The sequence below is a fragment of the Astatotilapia calliptera genome, chromosome 12 (genome assembly GCF_900246225.1).
Source record: "Astatotilapia calliptera chromosome 12, fAstCal1.2, whole genome shotgun sequence".
Taxonomy (NCBI): domain Eukaryota; kingdom Metazoa; phylum Chordata; class Actinopteri; order Cichliformes; family Cichlidae; genus Astatotilapia; species Astatotilapia calliptera.
In genome coordinates this window covers 5,527,503-5,545,399 of record NC_039313.1, presented here as the reverse complement: position 1 = coordinate 5,545,399, position 17,897 = coordinate 5,527,503, and the positions used below count along the sequence as shown (strand labels likewise).

General features: G+C 41.8%; 1 protein-coding gene across 2 annotated transcripts in view; it reads left to right on the top strand.

Annotated features, from left to right (window-relative positions):
• The window catches only part of cdca2 (cell division cycle associated 2), a 31,730-nt gene extending 14,203 nt beyond the window's left edge, over window positions 1-17,527 (top strand). Inside the window, exons 7-14 of one of the 2 annotated variants that reach the window (XM_026187872.1) lie at window positions 4,529-4,851; window positions 5,725-5,776; window positions 5,883-5,957; window positions 6,376-6,512; window positions 6,657-6,719; window positions 6,976-7,047; window positions 13,574-13,733; window positions 13,921-17,527. In XM_026187872.1, the coding sequence (XP_026043657.1) occupies window positions 4,529-4,851; window positions 5,725-5,776; window positions 5,883-5,957; window positions 6,376-6,512; window positions 6,657-6,719; window positions 6,976-7,047; window positions 13,574-13,733; window positions 13,921-14,789 (1,751 nt within the window). In that variant the 3' untranslated portion in view covers window positions 14,790-17,527. Of the gene's footprint in view, window positions 1-4,528; window positions 4,852-5,724; window positions 5,777-5,882; window positions 5,958-6,375; window positions 6,513-6,656; window positions 6,720-6,975; window positions 7,048-13,573; window positions 13,740-13,920 lie in introns of both variants that reach the window. The other variant, XM_026187871.1, reaches the window with a different exon arrangement.
• Window positions 17,528-17,897: the final 370 nt, after the last annotated feature.

The following is a 17,897-nucleotide window of genomic DNA, read 5'->3' as shown; positions in this document are numbered from 1 at the left end:
CAACAATGGCGGCAGCTAGTTAGTTTTAATATTACTCTTATTATTCTTTCTGGGTCACAAAATAAATGTTTAACATATTTTCAGGCAAGAATGTAGCTGTGTAAACCTCAAATATCTGCTCAGTTTATCAAGACACCACATATTTTCAAAAGCGCTCCGACGTTTTCGGAGACGTCTGTTACCCACTAGCTCGATATCTAGCCGGGGTTTAACGCTCGCTAGAGCCGGTGAGAACACCGGACTCCCGGCAAATCGTTTTCAAACCCACCGCCGTCTTTCGCTACTCAGGTTAAGCATGATATATAAGTCACTTAGATAACTTCAAAATGTTATTGTTTGGCTTTTTTAGTATTTTATTTGTTCCTGAGTAAATTGGTTTGGCTGAGAAATAAAGTTATAGTTTTTACACAGCTGAATAAACGTCAAGCAGACAGCTGATTATCAAAAGTGTGAGATGCTCGAGAATATACTCCAGTGTCCTGTTATATTTTAGATAGCAGATGGCTGAGTTTATTAAACTTCACTGAAACAACCTGCATATTTCATTAAAATGTAATAAACTATCATCTTGTCTTTATTTTTAGTTAGCACATACCGTAAAAACACTTCAAGCTAGAGCTGGGCGATATAAGATTTTTTTCATATCACGATATGTTGTTTTTTTTTTTTTCATTTCAGGCGATAACGATATCTATCACGATATAAGCCAAATAACTATATTTGTAAGATTTAAATGTGCCGTTGCTCACAAGTAAAATGTGAAATAATCAGCAGCTTGTTTTTATTTAAATATTTATTTCCCATAATAAGTTCAACAGGGTAGATGTACTTAAGGAACATGAGACTTTTTCAGATAAATAAAGGCAAATATTGCAAACTACACAAAAGGCAGCCGCTAAAGCGTTTAAGTTTCAAAATAGAACAAACGAAACAGACTAAATTGTCAATTCCACTTAGAAACAAAATATTAATTCTAAAAATAAATCTTAGTTTGTTTTACAGAAGAACAGACAAAACTGACTAACTTTTGTCAATATCAAATAAACTGAGAACTAAAAGGAAATTCTCAATCTCTCCTTGTTGTATAGCTGAGCTTTTCAAACAGTTTTAACAGTTACTTTAGTCTGACAAAAGCCGAATGACGAATTAGCGCTTCCAGTCAGAGACTGAGGCTACGTCCACACGTACACGGGTATTTTTGAAAACGGAGATTTTCCGTTTTCGTTTTTAAAAATAATCCCGTCCACACATAAAGGCAGAAATGAAGGAAAACGCTGCTATGAACATGCCAAAGCAGCAGGTGGCGCTAGATTCCTAACCGTGCAGAAATGTTGGCCAATCAGAAGTCTAGAAGCCTCGGTGGGAAAAAGTAAACAAAGCTGGGGCATAGAAGCAGAACCGAGTCGTATGTGTGGAGGGACAGTAACTGTGTGTATATGTAAGCATTTAAACACTGCAGAGAGTAGAATTAACAGTAACAGTATTGTAGAAATTCATTTCACCGAAACAATAACGTGGCGCACAGTGTGACGTCAAACAAATGCGCACACCTTGGACGCTGCGTTTTCTCCGTTTTTCTAGTCCACACGTAAATGCAAAAACGAAGTTTTCAAAAATATCCACCCTGGCCGGAGTTTTTAAAAATCTTTGTTTTCAGTGACCAAAAACGCAGTTTACGTGTGGACGAAAGGTGCAAACGCATAGAAAAATCTGCGTTTTCAAAAATACCCGGGTACGTGTGGACGTAGCGCATGCACCAGTTTATTGTATTTCCAGACTTGCTTTCGGCACAATTTACAGTGCACGCTACGCTGTTTTTTGTCAGACTTGAAATAGCCGAAATACCTTCACACTACGGAACTTCTATGGCTCTTCCGTTCGACAATCTCTCCGGCGTTGGAACCATCATCTGTTTTCTCTTCGGTAACCTTCGGTCACGCTCGGTTGATTTTTCTAGTCGGCACACTCATTTCCTCCATTACCCGCTGGCTGCTTCCCAAACAAACACACGTGCGGCTTGGCACTTGTGCTGTACGTAACAAGTCACGCGACGTGACGCTGCGGCTGTGATTGGTTCGGCTCTGCGCTACTTAATTTGGATTGGCTGTTCTTTTTTTTTTTTTTTTTTTTTTTTATAAAGAGGACTAGCGGCAAGGTCTATCGCGATAGCTTAATTTTTCTATCGAGGAAAAGTTATATCGCGATTAGGGATGGGTATTGATAAGATTTTAACGATTCCGATTCCATTTTCGATTCTGTTTAACGATTCGATTCTTTATCGATTCTCTTATCGATTCTTTTTTTTTTTTTAAAAAAGGAGAACACTAAGGTCGATTAGCTCAGAGCTTTGTTTTATATCTTCTCTTTGAACAAGATAGAAATTTAGGAGTAACATGGCCTTACAAACCCAACAGTGAGATCTTGAGAGATCCAGCCTACGGCTCTTCAATGGGGTGTCACAGGGTCCCCAGGAAAAAAAATTGTAAATGTAAAATAATAAAATAAATATTCTTGTGAGACATATCACATATTGACGGGGTCGGGTTATGTTAAAAAGTATAAATTGTTATACTTTGTTCATTGGTTCAAAGGTACCCCACACTTCTTTTTTTGTTTGCTTGTTTGTTCTGGTGTATTTTTCATTTGAACTGTTACTCTGCCAGAGTACTCATATTTACAAGATGGCATTGAACGCCCCATTGGTGTATCAGGAAAACTATTTTGTACGTATGTTCCTTGAAGGGGATTGAAGTCGTTCTTTTTTCCACCGCAGCGAAGGGCTAGGAGTAGGAGAGGAGCTGCTGTATGTTTTTGTTATCGAATCGATCTGATTGTGAAATAAAGCATATGCAGTGAGAAAGCAACTCCAGGAGTCATCCCTGCCTTAAAGCTGCAACATTCTTCTGTAGCAATAACAAAGTATAACATAAATTGTTCTGTGGCAATTACACAAGAATATCCAGTAATGTCCCTGCCTACAATTAAACACATTCACTTACCAAAATCGGGGGCATCTGCTGTGGCAAATGGGTTCAAGCCTTTGACCACAAATGTCCCTGCCTACAATTAAACACATTCACTTACCAAAAATCGGGGGCATCTGCTGTGGCAAATGGGTGCAAGCCTTTGACCACAAACTTAGACACTGCTCGGTGACATTAGTCTATCCTGGCCTGAAAGGAGACGCTACCGGTAGACTGCAGCGAGAACTGCCAGCATCTGAGCCAGACTCTGTCTGTCTCTCTCATCATGGTCACCTACATGTACAGTAATGGCAGGTCTTGTAATAAGGCAGATTGCGCTAACATAATATGCACTGTTAGTTGATTATTTACCTGCCGCATTAACGGGAGAGGACGTGCAAACGTTAGCGCTGCTGCTGGGTTGAGAGTCACGAGTCCGGAGCGGAATTAAAAACGCGTGTCATCGCGTGTTTTGTGAGCAAATGCTTTTGCATATTCGTAGTGTTTCCTCCCTTAAATGAAATATCTACTTTGCAAGTTGCCCTGTTGTCATCGGTTCTCATAAAGTATAATCAAACTTTTGAGCGTTTGAGCCGCTTAGGCGCCGTGTTTCCTGCCAGGTAAATGACGCTCCGCAACGTGGTGACGTCATTCGGGGCGACTGGAATCGATAAGGGAATCGTTTGCAAAAATGGCAAACGATTCCAAGGAATTGAAACAGTGGGAACCGGTTCTCAACAAGAACCGGTTTTCGATACCCATCCCTTATCGCGATACATATCGTTATCGTTATGTATCGCCCAGCTCTACTTCAAGCTGTAAGCTAATGATAGTTATATAAGAGCAGATGCTGCTGGTGCAATAAGCTGTACGTTTTACGTCCAATAGATGCACGTTCTGATTAGTCGACTATCAAAATAATCGTTTGTGGCAGCCCTAGTCTGATAACAGTTGTGTGATGTGTCTTGCTGCACCAAACACCCACTTCTATTTGTAAATACCAGATCAGAATGTACTGATTCCAAATACACAACTTTAAAAAAATGTTTTCTCATTTTGTCATCATGCACATCTTTTTTTTTTTTTTTTTTTTTTTTTTTCTTCTTCTTCTTTAAACAGTAACTTCGACAGTCTTATACCGACACTGGCTACGTACACGCACGCACGCACGTCTGGTTTGCTATCCTTGTGGGGACATCCCATTGACATAATGCTTTCCCTACCTGCTTAGCCTAACCCTAACATCAAAAATGAATGCCTAACCCTTACCCTAAACCTAACAATAACCTAATTGTAACTCTGACACGAAGACCTGGATTTTGGTGGATTGGATTGTCATGTTGATAAACAAATTTTCAGCCCTACAAATATACAAACTATGCCGGTCTGACTTTTTTCCTCTATCAAAAACCTTAATTCAGTGTTTATTCACGTTTCAGATGATGTTTAGACAAAACAAGGCTAATCTATAATATCTCAAAGTCTCTCTTGGTGTTTATTACACAATGACTCCTGGAGAAAAGAAAGTACATTTTTGTGCATTGTATGGATTTTCTATCTTGCAGGAGAGGAAGAGTCCAACGGGACACCCACAACGATGACAAAGAAGAAGAAACGTGTGCGTTTTGGAGGTCCCCTCTCTCCTGAGTTTTTCGATAAGAACCTGCCTCCGAGCACCCCATTACAAAAGGGAGGCACACCGGCCCGACCACAAACTCCTGGTGGGAGCTTACACCTTCGTTCAGTGCTGAAGACACCGCAGAGTGAATCCAAGACACCCGAATGTCGGCCCGACTTCAGCAGCCCGACTGCGTTTGGTGCTTCTCCTACACTCACAATGCCTTGCAAGTCCAGAATGCACTCTGAGGGAGACGAAGAGGAGGGAAAGGTAGATGAGATTAAACTGTGTTGCCAGTATGATGATTACACTTTACATGTAATAAAATCTTAGTTACAAAACATTAACATTTTCCAATGACATCAGCTACAAACAGGCTTTCCACAAGATAATTTGTTCGTCTGTTTGTAACCGCCCTGTTATCTATTATTGTTACATCCTGTGAGGACGTGGGAGTGTGTGGGCGTGGTGTTGTCCTCTCCTCCTCCTCCTTTCTTGTCCCTCCCCTTGTCTCTCTCTACCCCACCTGCTGCTCATCTGCCCTCGTTTACCACCAATTACCTTCCAGAGGTGAAATAAGCTGGAGGAGAGCAGTGTGGGTGTGAGTGAGTGAGTGACCGACCGACCCACCCACCCACCGTGCGTGGCTTGTTGCGAGTAACTCAACTGGGCAGTGGTTTTGCTTAAGTGACGGCGGCCTCCATTTCTTGGTTTGGCCTGCCTGGTTATTGCTAATAGCAGCGTTGCTGTCTTTTTCTGTTGAAGCCTTATAGTTGTTTTCTTAGTTGAAGCGGTCACCATCTCTTTGGGTTGGCCTGTCTGATTTATCATTAAAGCAGCGTTGCTGTCTCCTTCTTTTGTTACTGCTTAAATGATTATTGGGTTAATTAATTATAATAGATTTATTTTGTGTTAAACACCTCTGCCTGGTGTCCTTTTCATTTCAACCCGGATCCAACTGTTACTGTCCCCCACCCTCTTCGCCTTGCTTTCATGTGGGGGCGTAACAATTATTGTCTGCTACCTGCTGCTGTTAGCTCTTGTCTGTTCTCTGCAAGGCTCAGGATATGACCCACGATCTGGTCTTGATTATAAATATTAGTCATCAGTAAATAATACTGCTTTTCTATTTTCTGGTCCTAGATTGTTTTCCCTTCGGTGGAGGAGATTGGCTCTGCTGTGGCGAGTGATACAGGTTGATTACAGTTTATTGACCCTGAGAGAGATGGCTTATTGTCTCCAGTGGAATGCAATTCAGCTCTGATACGATAACAGCTTTCTTTCATTTGTTTCATTTTCAGAATGGGCGTGGGATGCCCAGCCATTGAATTTAAACAGTGCCTTCTACGAGGAGTCTCTCTCTCAGCTTCTGACAGGTAAACAGCTGTCATAGCTTTTTTTCTTTTAATTGTCACTTAGCTTCCTGTCCTCATCGATCTACTTCTGTAACCTCTATTTCTCCAGCAAATCTGAGTACACCAGCGTAAAAGACCTTGTTGTGTGGAGCTGAATCACGTCAGGATTTTTATTTTTACATCATATTAAGAAATTAAGCCGCCTTCTGCCTCTCTAATTATAAAAGAAAGATTAAAACAATCAGAGAAGTCAGAATGAGAGGCATCCTTAAACCTCCTCCTGTTGGTTTAAAAGCTGCACAGTTCCTTTTGTCAGTTGGACTGTATTAATTTGTGTGAATCTTTTTTCCACGCTAATCAGCCGAGTTGTTATAATCAGTTATTGCTATAATCTCAAACAGAAGTCTTTTCAGCTGTAATACTGTAGGTTTTCCCCCAGAGTCTGACACCAACCCCAGCACAACCTCCCAGATGGATGACCAGTCTGAGCCTGACTCCCTGCCAGAGAAGGAGAAGCAACCAGACGCTGGAGTTGGAGGTCCAACTGCAGCCCGATCCAGCAACAGAAGGAGAAAGGTCTGCCACATTTAAGATTTTTTTTTTCTTCAAATTCTAGGATACATCTCTGTGAGCTCATGGGAATGTTAAACAAAATACTCTACCAAAATAATTTATTACCATCCTCTAGAGAATTTTATTCTGTGCAATTTTCTCTTGCAGTCAGCACCAAAACAAGGATTTGGAAGCGAACCTCAAGCTTGCTCCAGCAGCCGAAAGAGGAAGGTATGCTGTTCCCATAAACTGCATGATTCACGTGTACAAATGTCCATTTAGAAGCAAAGATGGCCTTTTTTTTCTTTTCTTAATCATTTGGAGGTCATAACATGTTCCAATCTAATCTACTGTTTAATTCTGCTGGATGTGAGCTTAATCACATTTAAGGACTTGTAGTGTGTGTGTGTGTGTGTGTGTGTGTGTGTGTGTGTGTGTGAGAGGGTCTATATAATATATCCTGGGGTAAACGTTTCTGTTCCCCCAGCTGCCAGAAGAGAGTGAACCTGTGAAGAGGTCGGCACGGTCTGCTGCCAAGTTGGCCTCTGGGAAGATGAAGGTGAGTTGGATGAGTGTGCTTGTTTGATTTCTCCTTCCATCACTTCACTGAGGGCTTTGCAGAATTGTCTTTTTACAAGCTGTCATGTAGAAGATGGCTACACAATCTGACTATGACTTAAGGTCATAGTGAGTATGTATTCATGTTAATATGGCCCATATAGAGCTGCAAATAGCACATCTGTGATATCATGTATAGTGGTAATGCTGATCCTTATTCATAAAGTTGTGCATGAGTGGAGAGTCAACACTGCTGTCACAGATAATTACACAAAGAAGTTTGATGAGACAAAGTGAGATTGTTTGTGCTTTATATCGTAGTGGTGAGGTGTATATTGTGGCACAGAACCAGAGGAGACGTTACGGTTTGATCTGACTATGCAAATTTCCACACCATGAAGGTACTTTAATAATGGGTTCTACAAGGACCTGTTATAGCATATTGTTAGGTTTGGATTTTAAAGCTGGCAGCAAAGCAACTTACACAGGGTGAAATGTTTCTGCTGATTAATAGAAGTGGAATACCATGAAACCATATGGATCCATTTATGTAGTATTCGGCTACACACAGTGAAGGGTTTTGCTTATGCAGCCCACACGGACATACATGTACAGTGTATACTGGTGGGAATGACACTCCATAGGTCAAATCTGGATTGGTGTAAAGGTTTGCATGAACAACACTTTTTATGTTATGCCATCCTCCAGTTACCTCGGGAGTGGGATGTTAGAATTCCAAGTTGGTGTGTACCAATAGGAAAATTGGAAAAGCATGAAAAAAAGGATTTGTTTTGCTTTGGCAAAGTAGAGGAATTCATCTATATCAAGCAATACAGCATAATACTTAATGTAAGAACAACGCTGAGGACATTCATGGATAGACTCTTATCCATGAATCCAAGATACTGCCGCCCTTTTGGATCGTTAACTCTGGGTTTTTGGGATTGTTCCGACTTCCAGATCAGGACATTCAAATTGGTGCAGCGTTCCAGATGAAAATTCTGTCTAGGACCTTTGTGTGATATGTCATCCTAATCCTGTATTGTTAGCATCGGTAAACTGATAAGCTTTTATCACTTTTTCAGCATCCGGGTTCCTTAACTGTTACATTAAGATTAATGTTATTGGGTTTATATTCTTATTTCACTATTGTACTGAGAACCTACTGAACCATGACCTCGCATCTGAGATAGGGCTGGGTGATATATTGATATATTTTTATACGAGATAAGATGTGACAATATCCTTAATATCGATATAGTATATGTTACGTTATAATTATACTTGTGGAGCCACAAGTTTGCCTCTTTTGTCCACTTTTGTCTCTACGCAACATTACTCCGCCTCGCCTCTCTCCTTCACTGAACACAACTCCTCCTCCCCCATCGCTTCACCTGCAGGCAGCGACAAAATGGACGCGGCAAATCTCTGCTAACGAGTTACTGCGCATCGCCCCGTGCGTGAGGCTGGACGGTGTCAACGAGCTAACCAAGCTAATGACCTAACCACTCTGGGCTGCACGGCCTAAAATTCTTTCATTTTCTCAAAAGTTGACAGCGCGCCTTATGTATGAATTTTGGTTGTGCTTGATGACCGCGAACCGATTTTAGTACGACTTTGCTAAGCTACGGAGCTGCACCGCTTGATGGATTGTCGGAGCATTACGGCTACCGAGGAGCCTCGTGGAGTGATACGTACTGTGCTTCAACGTAATATTACCGTATTGTGTGTATAAGGACCATAAATGGCACCTGTTCAGAGTCATGGTTACGAAGCGGATTTCAAACTCCAGGCTGTCAGTCACGCAGTAAAACTCGGGAACAGAGCAGCTGTGAAATCTGTCTCTTTGTTATTATGCTCAGCGTCTTTGTTTACATTTTGACTGCACAATTGTGAGCTTTTTGTTATACACAAAAACAACATTGTTTTAGTTCATTTATGGAGCATAATTTATTTTTGAGTAATTTTTTTTCATGTACATCTATGCTGTATGTTAATAAAAGTGCCTGTGTGACATCTGGGAAACAGCTTTAACTAAGAACTCTTTTTGTTCTTACTTTATGGCTTAAAAAAATATCGAGATATATATCTTATATCGCCATCCAGCTAAAAATTATAGAGATATGAATTTTGGGTCATCGCCCAGCCCTAATCTGAGATATGTATCAAGCGTGACTAGGGCTGCTCAATTAATCGAATTTTAATCACGATTACGATCTGGGCTTTCAACGATCATTAAAAATGACTGAGCAGATTATTAGCCCCTCCCTCGTGCTTTACTCTCGCGCTGCTCCATGTGGCAAATCCAGCACACCTCTCTGCATTTCGAACACGTTTCACAACAATTAAGAGCAGCCAGTGTTGCCAACTTAGCGACTTTGTCGCTATATTTAGCGAGTTTTCAGACCCCCTTAGCGACTTTTTTTCTAAAAAGCGACTAGCGACAAATCTGGCGACTTTTTCTGGTATTATTGGAGACTTATTTATGAGGACTTTTTGACGTGAAAACGCGTATCGCTCTCTCAACAAGCAGCGGGTGCTGCCGTGGGCACCTCACCCATGCCAAAGCTCTCCCAGGCGGAGGATAGTCCTCCCCCGCTGTTATCAGGGCAGGAGATGTTCACACCTATGCGTCCAAAGGGCAAATGAATCGCGCATGAGTGAAGCCGCTGCTCCCGCACTGACTGTAACGCAGTCAGTTCTTCTTTTACTGTTATGCTGTTTTGTGGATCACAAGGTTTAAAACTACTTATAAACAAACACTCTCACACACAAAGTAACTCCACCAGAGCGCCAATTTCGGGTCACTTTTGCCAGTCCAGGCCCGGATAAAGGAGCAGGGTTGGAATTGTGACATTAAAAAACAATAATTGCTAAAAGAAATTTAATTTGTAGTTCTAAATAAATTCTAACTGCATTTAGGACGTTTTTTACTCACTTTGTCTCTTCCACGATGTTATTTCTCTCTCCAACAACGTAGGTTACAATTACATTAGCATGACCAATTATACAAATTAGGCGGTGACGTCATTTGGCGACTTCTAGCGACTTTTAGGACAGCCAATAGCGATTTTCCTTACTGAGGAGTTGGCAACACGGAGAGCAGCGGTCCCCAACCTTTTTTGCGCCACGGACCGGTTTATGCCCGACAATATTTTCATGGACCGGCCTTTAAGGTGTTGCGGATAAATACAACAAAATAAAACTAGTACCGGTACCGAAAAAAAGATTTATTCATAACACGTGAAAAGACCAAGGAAAACTGAGTAAACGATAACAAAATAACGCTGAAAACCGATAAAAACCCTGAAAACTATACATTTCACACCTGAGCCTCAACTCTCGCGGCCCGGTACCAAACGACTCACGGACCGGTACCGGTCCGAGGCCCGGGGGTTGGGGACCGCTGATTAAGAGGACCCGAGGGAAGCTCGGAAAGCTAAGCAGAAGTTATTTGGAGAGGAGAGTGACTGCTGTTGGTTGAAAAGAGAGGTAAAAAACTTCAGTGGTGTGGAAACATTATGGGTTCGCGGAGTCAGACGTGGATCAAGTAGACACAGTGTGTAAACTTTGCTACAGTGTCGTAGCTGCACCACAGAGCAACACTGCAACGTTCACTAAACAGATGTTTACATTTTTCATTTATTTTTTATATTGCAAACATTTGCACTGTTATCAGTATTTGCACACTATTTTATGACAATCTTTAAAGTCATTATTCAATACATTGTTATTGTTAAATAAATATCGTCAAATAATCGAGATCTCAATTTCAGTGAAAATAATCGTGATTATTATTTTTGCCATAATCGAGCAGCCCTAAGCGTGACTTTTGTGTACTGTTGGGGATAGACCAGATGAATAGACAGATCACAACCTTTTTAGTCTTTCAATCATAGAAAAATTTGGAGATGATCTGTGTTTTTGTTGTCAAGAGATCCTGTTTTAAAACAAACAAAAAAACAACACAATAGTTGATCCATCCAGTTTTTTTTTTTTTTATCCACTCAACTGTAAAACGATGGTGAGTGTACTGTCGTCACCCTGCCGGGCGGGCAGGCAGGCAGCATAGACACGCAAATTTGTTAATGCAATAACTTAAGAATGAGGCAACATAGAAGTTTCACATTTGGGACAGGTTTGATTCCTGGTAACCTCAAGGTTAGAGCTTTCTGAAAATCATGTGAATGCGATAACTGAAATGAGGCAACATACAATTTTGAAATTGGTAATATTGACTAGTTTCACACTTAGTCAATAGTACTAGGAGGCTGAGGGGTAACACTGCCAGCCACCGGTAATTTCTGGCATGTCTGTACACAGCAGACCCAAACTAATTTCCACGATTATTAAATACCTACCTCATTAAACAGCTCACAAACATATACATCACTACCTTTTTCTTTTTTTTTCTTTTTTTAATTCAAGGAAATGTGATGGTATTTACAACATCCATGTATTCACAGTGAGTAGGGTAGGAAGTCACAATAGGGCAGAAGGAAAAGGAAACAAAGCACAGAATAAGATAAAACATTGACAAAACCACTGTAATCATGTGTTTGCCAACTGGACACGTACTGCAGTTGACTATGTGGAAGCATTTGTGTGACAGTGATTTATTTTTAAACATACATGCTCTTACTAGACTTTTTCCCCAACACACTATGATCACCTAACATCCACATGTCACTTTTCTATTTTCTTTTCCCTATTCTTCCCATTTTCAGTACTTTAGTTGAATGTGCATTACATTTTCATGTGTCAACACTTCACTAGTGCAAAGCATAAAAAAGGTAGGATAAGTGAAATGGGTTTAGCCCAGAGCAGGTCAAGCACACAGGGTCCTGATAGCTGTCTAGACTGAAGCTCACATTACTGCAGTCCACTTACTGAGTGTGCAGTGCCCAGCTCATGTCCACGGGATCCATCATTTCCACACTTCCTGTTCATCGTCTGTGTAACGGGTCTAGTATTCTGGCAGCATCGTGTCAGATCGGAAGTAAAATATCTGTGTTTGGTTTAAACCAGCCGGTGGAACTAAAATGAGGACAGATTAAGCAACTCAATGTCTTCTTTCTCACCTCGCATGTTTTCACAAACATATCCCAAAGAAAGTTGGCAAACAAGCCATCATGTTGTTTTCAGTTTGAAAGCCCACGTGAGGCGTTCGCCCAGTCAGATGCAGCCCAGTGTTTACACGGTTATGAGAGAGAGAGCTGCTGTCGAACACTGAATGGCTGCAAAGTGTCCAGTCCTGGGAAGCAGGGAGAACCCTCACAGGCAAAATAAAAAAATTTCCCCCTTAGACACAAACTGTAGCCGTACTTTAGGTTTGTTTTTTTCTTCATAGATTAATGCTCCCAGTCAGGACTGTATTTAAAGCTCTGTGTTCAGATCTGTCAAACAACTTCTTCAGTTACACTCTCAGGCTGTGCGATATGATGAAATATATCGGATGACAGAATTAGAACATCTATCGTTTCATATTATACGCTATAATTTGTCTCGTGGTGTCGCAAAATACAGTTTATTTTTTTCATTGTTTCGATGGTCACAATGTGGATGCAGCCACGAAGAATACCAGCATGGCCAGTGAAGATTATACAGAACCAGTTAGCACCAAACAGAGGGACCTGGTTAATTATGAAAGGTCTGACAAGGACCAGAAAAATGTATCATGCAAATTATGCTCAAACCGGTTCCCACCACAGACTCAAACACACACAAACCCGTCTACCACCTACGCAAGAATCACGTGAAAGAGTATGGAGAGAGTTTACGGATGAGAAGCAAAAAAGAGCCGTCAGGTGCTCAAAATAAAACTTAGACTCAAATGTTAGAACGGGCTTTTCTCCGCAGCACGCCGTGTAATGAATACAAAGAAAAGGGCAGCTGTTATAACTTATATCTAAAAATATATAGCTTCATGCATTGGTCAAAACACTCGACTCCAGGTACACGACGCCCAGCTGAAAACACTTCACACAAGTTTAGTTGCCTGAGATTCACAGAATTTACACACATTGCACTTTTTTGTGATATATATCGTTATCGGGATGTGAGATTTTGGTCATATCGCGCAGCCCTATTACACTCCATGAAATGCAGACAGCTGATGAAAATGAAAGTGCTGTCTGACTACAAGACACACTGATGAGCACAAAGTGTCACCGAAGCAGAATCGTAAGAATCGGAGGATGAAGCAGATTATTACTCCTGCAGGGATTCAGTTTTCCATCTTAAAGGTTTTATATCCATAACACACATTTGCCCAAGAGCATGAGTGAACATTCTCCAGCAGTTTCTTTAACTTTGAGCTAATTGATAAAATATTTTCAGCTTTTTTCAATTTTATGTTTGTGTTTATAAAATATGTTTGTGCATTAGATAATCATTGTATTATTAATGAAATGTGCAAGATCGAAACACTCTGCATACCATATCAGAGGTGGATACTTGCCAGCTTTAACGCTTCTGCAGGCTTGTCAATGCAGAAATTTCTAACACTGCAGTTTGTTGGTCCCCAGATGACCTCCAGCACAACGCGTCGATGGAACAAGGACGTAGACCGCTCGCTGTACGGCTCACGTGAATATGCCTCCAAGAACCCCGCCCTGAGTCCCATCACCGAGAGGCTGTCCTTCATCAGTCAGTCTCCAACAGCACAGGAGACTCCTTCAATCAGCTGTAAGGGTAAAAAAAAGGAAAAGAAAGTTGCCAGTGTGTGATTTAACCTGTGGTTGGAGACGGTATCAATGTCTGGATGTCAAACTTTATTTTAGTTCCTAAAAAATGAGAACCTTTGGATTCAGGGGAAACCAGTGGAAACATTTTTTTCCTGAGATTTTTCTTTTGTCCTCATTTTTCTTCACAGCTCCAGATCAGGAAACCCAGCTGAATCCTGAGGTAACTAATGAAACTCAAGTGATACACGACCTCGCTGTGACAAATGCCTCAGAAACCACTGTAGAAATTTCTGTCACATCGCCCAGCTTGAGTGAAAAAAGTGCCGGGCAGGACAGCAGGCTGTTGGGGGTGAGGGTCAGAGGAAGACGACTGAAGAAAAGGAAGGTCAGTGTCGCTGACAGTGACCTGACCAGAGGAGAGACAGAGCAGCAGCTCTATGAAGAGCAAACCACTACAAGCCTTGAGCTATCAACGAGAACCCCTTCTGTACATGAAGAGAGACAAGAAGACACTGTTGAACTTTGTGCCCAGACCTCTGCAGATACACCCTGCACAGAGTCAGAATATCCCGTGAGTGCACATGTACCTACTTTAGACTGCCTGAACAGCACGGAGCCAGCACACGGCAGGAGGAGCTCTGTAAGCAGCTCAGTGACAGCGGAGCAGGAGAACTATGTAAAGAAGCACCAAACCAGCTGTGAAGAGGAGGAGGAAAGACAGGGAGACCGAGCAGCAAGCTCACAGGAAAACATCCAGTCAAGCTCTGATAGCCAGGAAGAGGGGGAAACGGCTCATGTGGACCTTGCTCCCTGGCAAGCTGACTTTAATTTTGAGGATGTGTTTAAACCAGTTTGCACTAGAGGGCAGCGCTCAGTGCGGCGCAGCCTGAGAAACCAGAGCAACGCTGAGAACAGCAGCAGTGCAGGACTCACCTGGCTGCCTCGTACCTCTCCCGAGTCCAGCAAAGAGACCCGCAGGAGGACCCGGGGCCGTCGGCTCAGTGCTGCTCTGCCCAGCCAACCGTCACTCCCTGAGGAGGCAGGAGATACCTCCTGAGATCATTTACCTAACTTAATGAACTGAGATTACACTTAGCTAAAACATTGATTTTTTTTTTTTCTTTTGTTTCTTTCTCTGTGAATTATTAGAGATGACCAGCAATTTGTGAGTGGTTTCCCTCCAGTAACTAAGCTAGTCAATATGCTGAGAGCTCAATCATCTCTGCTGACCACCTAATCAATATCGTGGCACTTGGCTGGTAATCACAGTGCATCTTCAGTCTGCCTCTACAAAGTCACTGGATCAGGAAATGAAGTCAATATCTGCTCCTGAGGCTGGATGAAGATGGCTGTGTCGCATTCACCAAATGTGTCAGCCAAAGGCAGGCGGGCTTTACACAGAGAACTTAAATGAATGTGCTCAAGTAATTCTGCTTAATTGTGATTGGTGGTTGTTGTTGTTGTTTGTTTTTTAATAATCTAAACAGTTGTGGTTATTGAAAAGCAGATGCTTGTAAGGTACAGTTTGAACCTTACAAGCATCTGCTTCTAACTAAATATATTGCCTCCATGTAAAGATGGCACATTAGAACAAACTGTGTTCATTTAAAAGGATGCTTTAGATTCATTTAGAGCAAATTAATCCAGATAATAAAGCAGCCGCTTGTCTCCACAAATGTGACGTTCCAGCTGTGTGTGGTCACTCGAGTTCAAGTGCAGCAGCTTTCCCTTTAGCATAAACCGTCCTGTTCTGTATTTTAAACATGGCCAAATGCCTGAAAGTAAATTGACCTCTAACCTCCACCCAAGTTCCAGCGGTTATTGATTTTTAAAATCTGTTGCTCAGTACCGGCTCCATCCATCTGTCACAGAGGGCAGTAACAAATTGAGTTTCAGATTCAGTTCACATAGGAAAATTGGCTCGCAGAATGATGCATGACTGTAATCTATCCATCACTGAGTAATTGACTGCCTCCTTTTACATCAAGTCAGTCACTTGGCTGAAGGACTACAGAGGTTTTTGGCCCCACTAGTGATCTGCCAAGGCCTTTTTCTGCTCTCTATTCCCACCGGAAGACAGATGGACAAAATCATAAACCCACTAATGTGATGTTGTGTGGCTGCAGTGGGGCCACACTGCCATCTGGTGGCACTCTTGCAGAATTGCTGCTTATTGATGTGCCGCTCCTGGGAGGGTGCGTCAGGAAATGATGCTACTGTCAAGAGTGGGAATAATATAAATGTGTGGAAGTTCAACTTTATGGATGGCTGCTACTGCTTGGAGAGAGAAAAAACACACAGACTAGGCTCGTGTGTGTGTGTGTGTGTGCGTTTTTCTGCTCGACTGTGACACTGTGTGTTTGTCTGCTCTTGTCTCTTTTAAAACTTGTATCATCTTTGTAAATGTGCAGTTTATAGAGTTGAAGCCAAACTGCTGCACCTCTATAATATGAGTGGCTGTTGGGTGTGTTATCTGTGAGAGAGAGCGCGGGAGAGTGTGTGTACGTGAAGGGTGTGAAGCCCCTGTCCCTGGCAGACGGGCATACTGAAGGCGGCTTAACACAAGAACAATGGGGTCCTTTGACCAAAACGACACCCCCAAGACATGTGGCCTCCTGTCACCGTGGCAACCCCCCATGGGACAGAGCAGGATGACAGCTGGAGAGGAGGACTTACAAAAATGGAGTCCATTTCTTTCCACTGAAGCTCTCCCGGCTCTATATCTTTTCCCCTCTTCCCCCGGGCCTCCTCTACACTTTGGCCCTGGTCAATGCAGGATACATCTCATTTTACAGCTCCGTGTGATTGACCTTACAGGCTTCACTTGCCACCTACAAATCCTCCAGAGGGAAAAATAAATAAATTAAGAATCAGCACCAACAATAAATCAGCTCTTTATTGGCTCTCATTACTGTCCGTAATAAGAGCGCATTGAGCGTCGCAGACAAATACGCGGCTGAGCCACAAGATTTCACACTCGCTCTGCTCTTGATTTTACGCCTCATTTTAAAACGGATGATCACTTTCTGTACGAGCACAAAGAGACATAATCAGTTATTTGTACTTCCAGATTTAGAGACCTTGGTCTTTCAATTAGTTAATTAGTAACTGAATGGTATTAAGTTGTCCCGCTGCCTGTGGCCTTTCTGCGCTCTGTGCTGCGAGCCTTCTATTATTGATGTTCAGAGGCACGATCTGTAAGCCATACACAGCTCTCCTATGGAGCTGAAGACAGCAGGAGGAGGGCGACAAAACAAAAGGCAGGACAACAGCAAGAGACCCTCGAGCTACTCTGTTTGGTTTGCTGTCCCAGTGTGTCTGCATGCTGCGACTGGCTCAAACCTGTTTAAGAAAGCTGCCTCTACACACAGACGAGAGGGCGTAGTTTAAATTCTTCATGCCTAATCTAGGAATCCAATACTGGGAACATACTAGGACATCGTAATCGGTCATTTAGTGCTGCTACTTTAAAGCAGCCTTGGATTAAAGTTGGGCTCAGAAATTTTAACAGTGGAGCTTTCAATTTAATTTCCCTTTTAGTCTTAAGACTAGGGTTAATCCATGTGTGGGAAAGTGTCTGCACAATTACAGCTGTGACTAACAATTGGGTAATCTGTCTCATCCCCCCCAAAAGTGTCCATAATCATAAAGAGAGCGTTTACTTTTTTCATAATTCCTGTTTCCATAATGGTTGATCCAACGTTATGGACAGCTATTTTTAATGCAAATATACATTTGTAGTGTTCATATTTACAGAAAGCAGGGAAAGAAACATTAAAACTATTTTTCCATTAAGATGCCAAATGCATTTCTTTATTTTCATTCCTGAACAGAAACATTAGTTGTTGAATGTTATGCTTGATTCATTTCTGACTTCTAAGAGAAGTCCATAGTGTTTTTTTTCTGGTATAAAAAATGTGATTTAAGTCATTTTTAGTTTTAATGTTTTTGACAGATTTCTCAAATAGTTTTGTTTTCTTGTTTTTATGACAAGTGGTCTAATAAATCAGTTAAGCACATATATACACATGCATATAGTGCTTTTCTACTCTAATCTGGTTAGAAACACAGCTAAGCTGCAAGAGTTGCTAATCCTTAATCTTTCTCAAATTGGAGAAGCTCGCAACTTCCTGCAGTCTACTCTGGCTGCCCAGCCAAGCTGGCC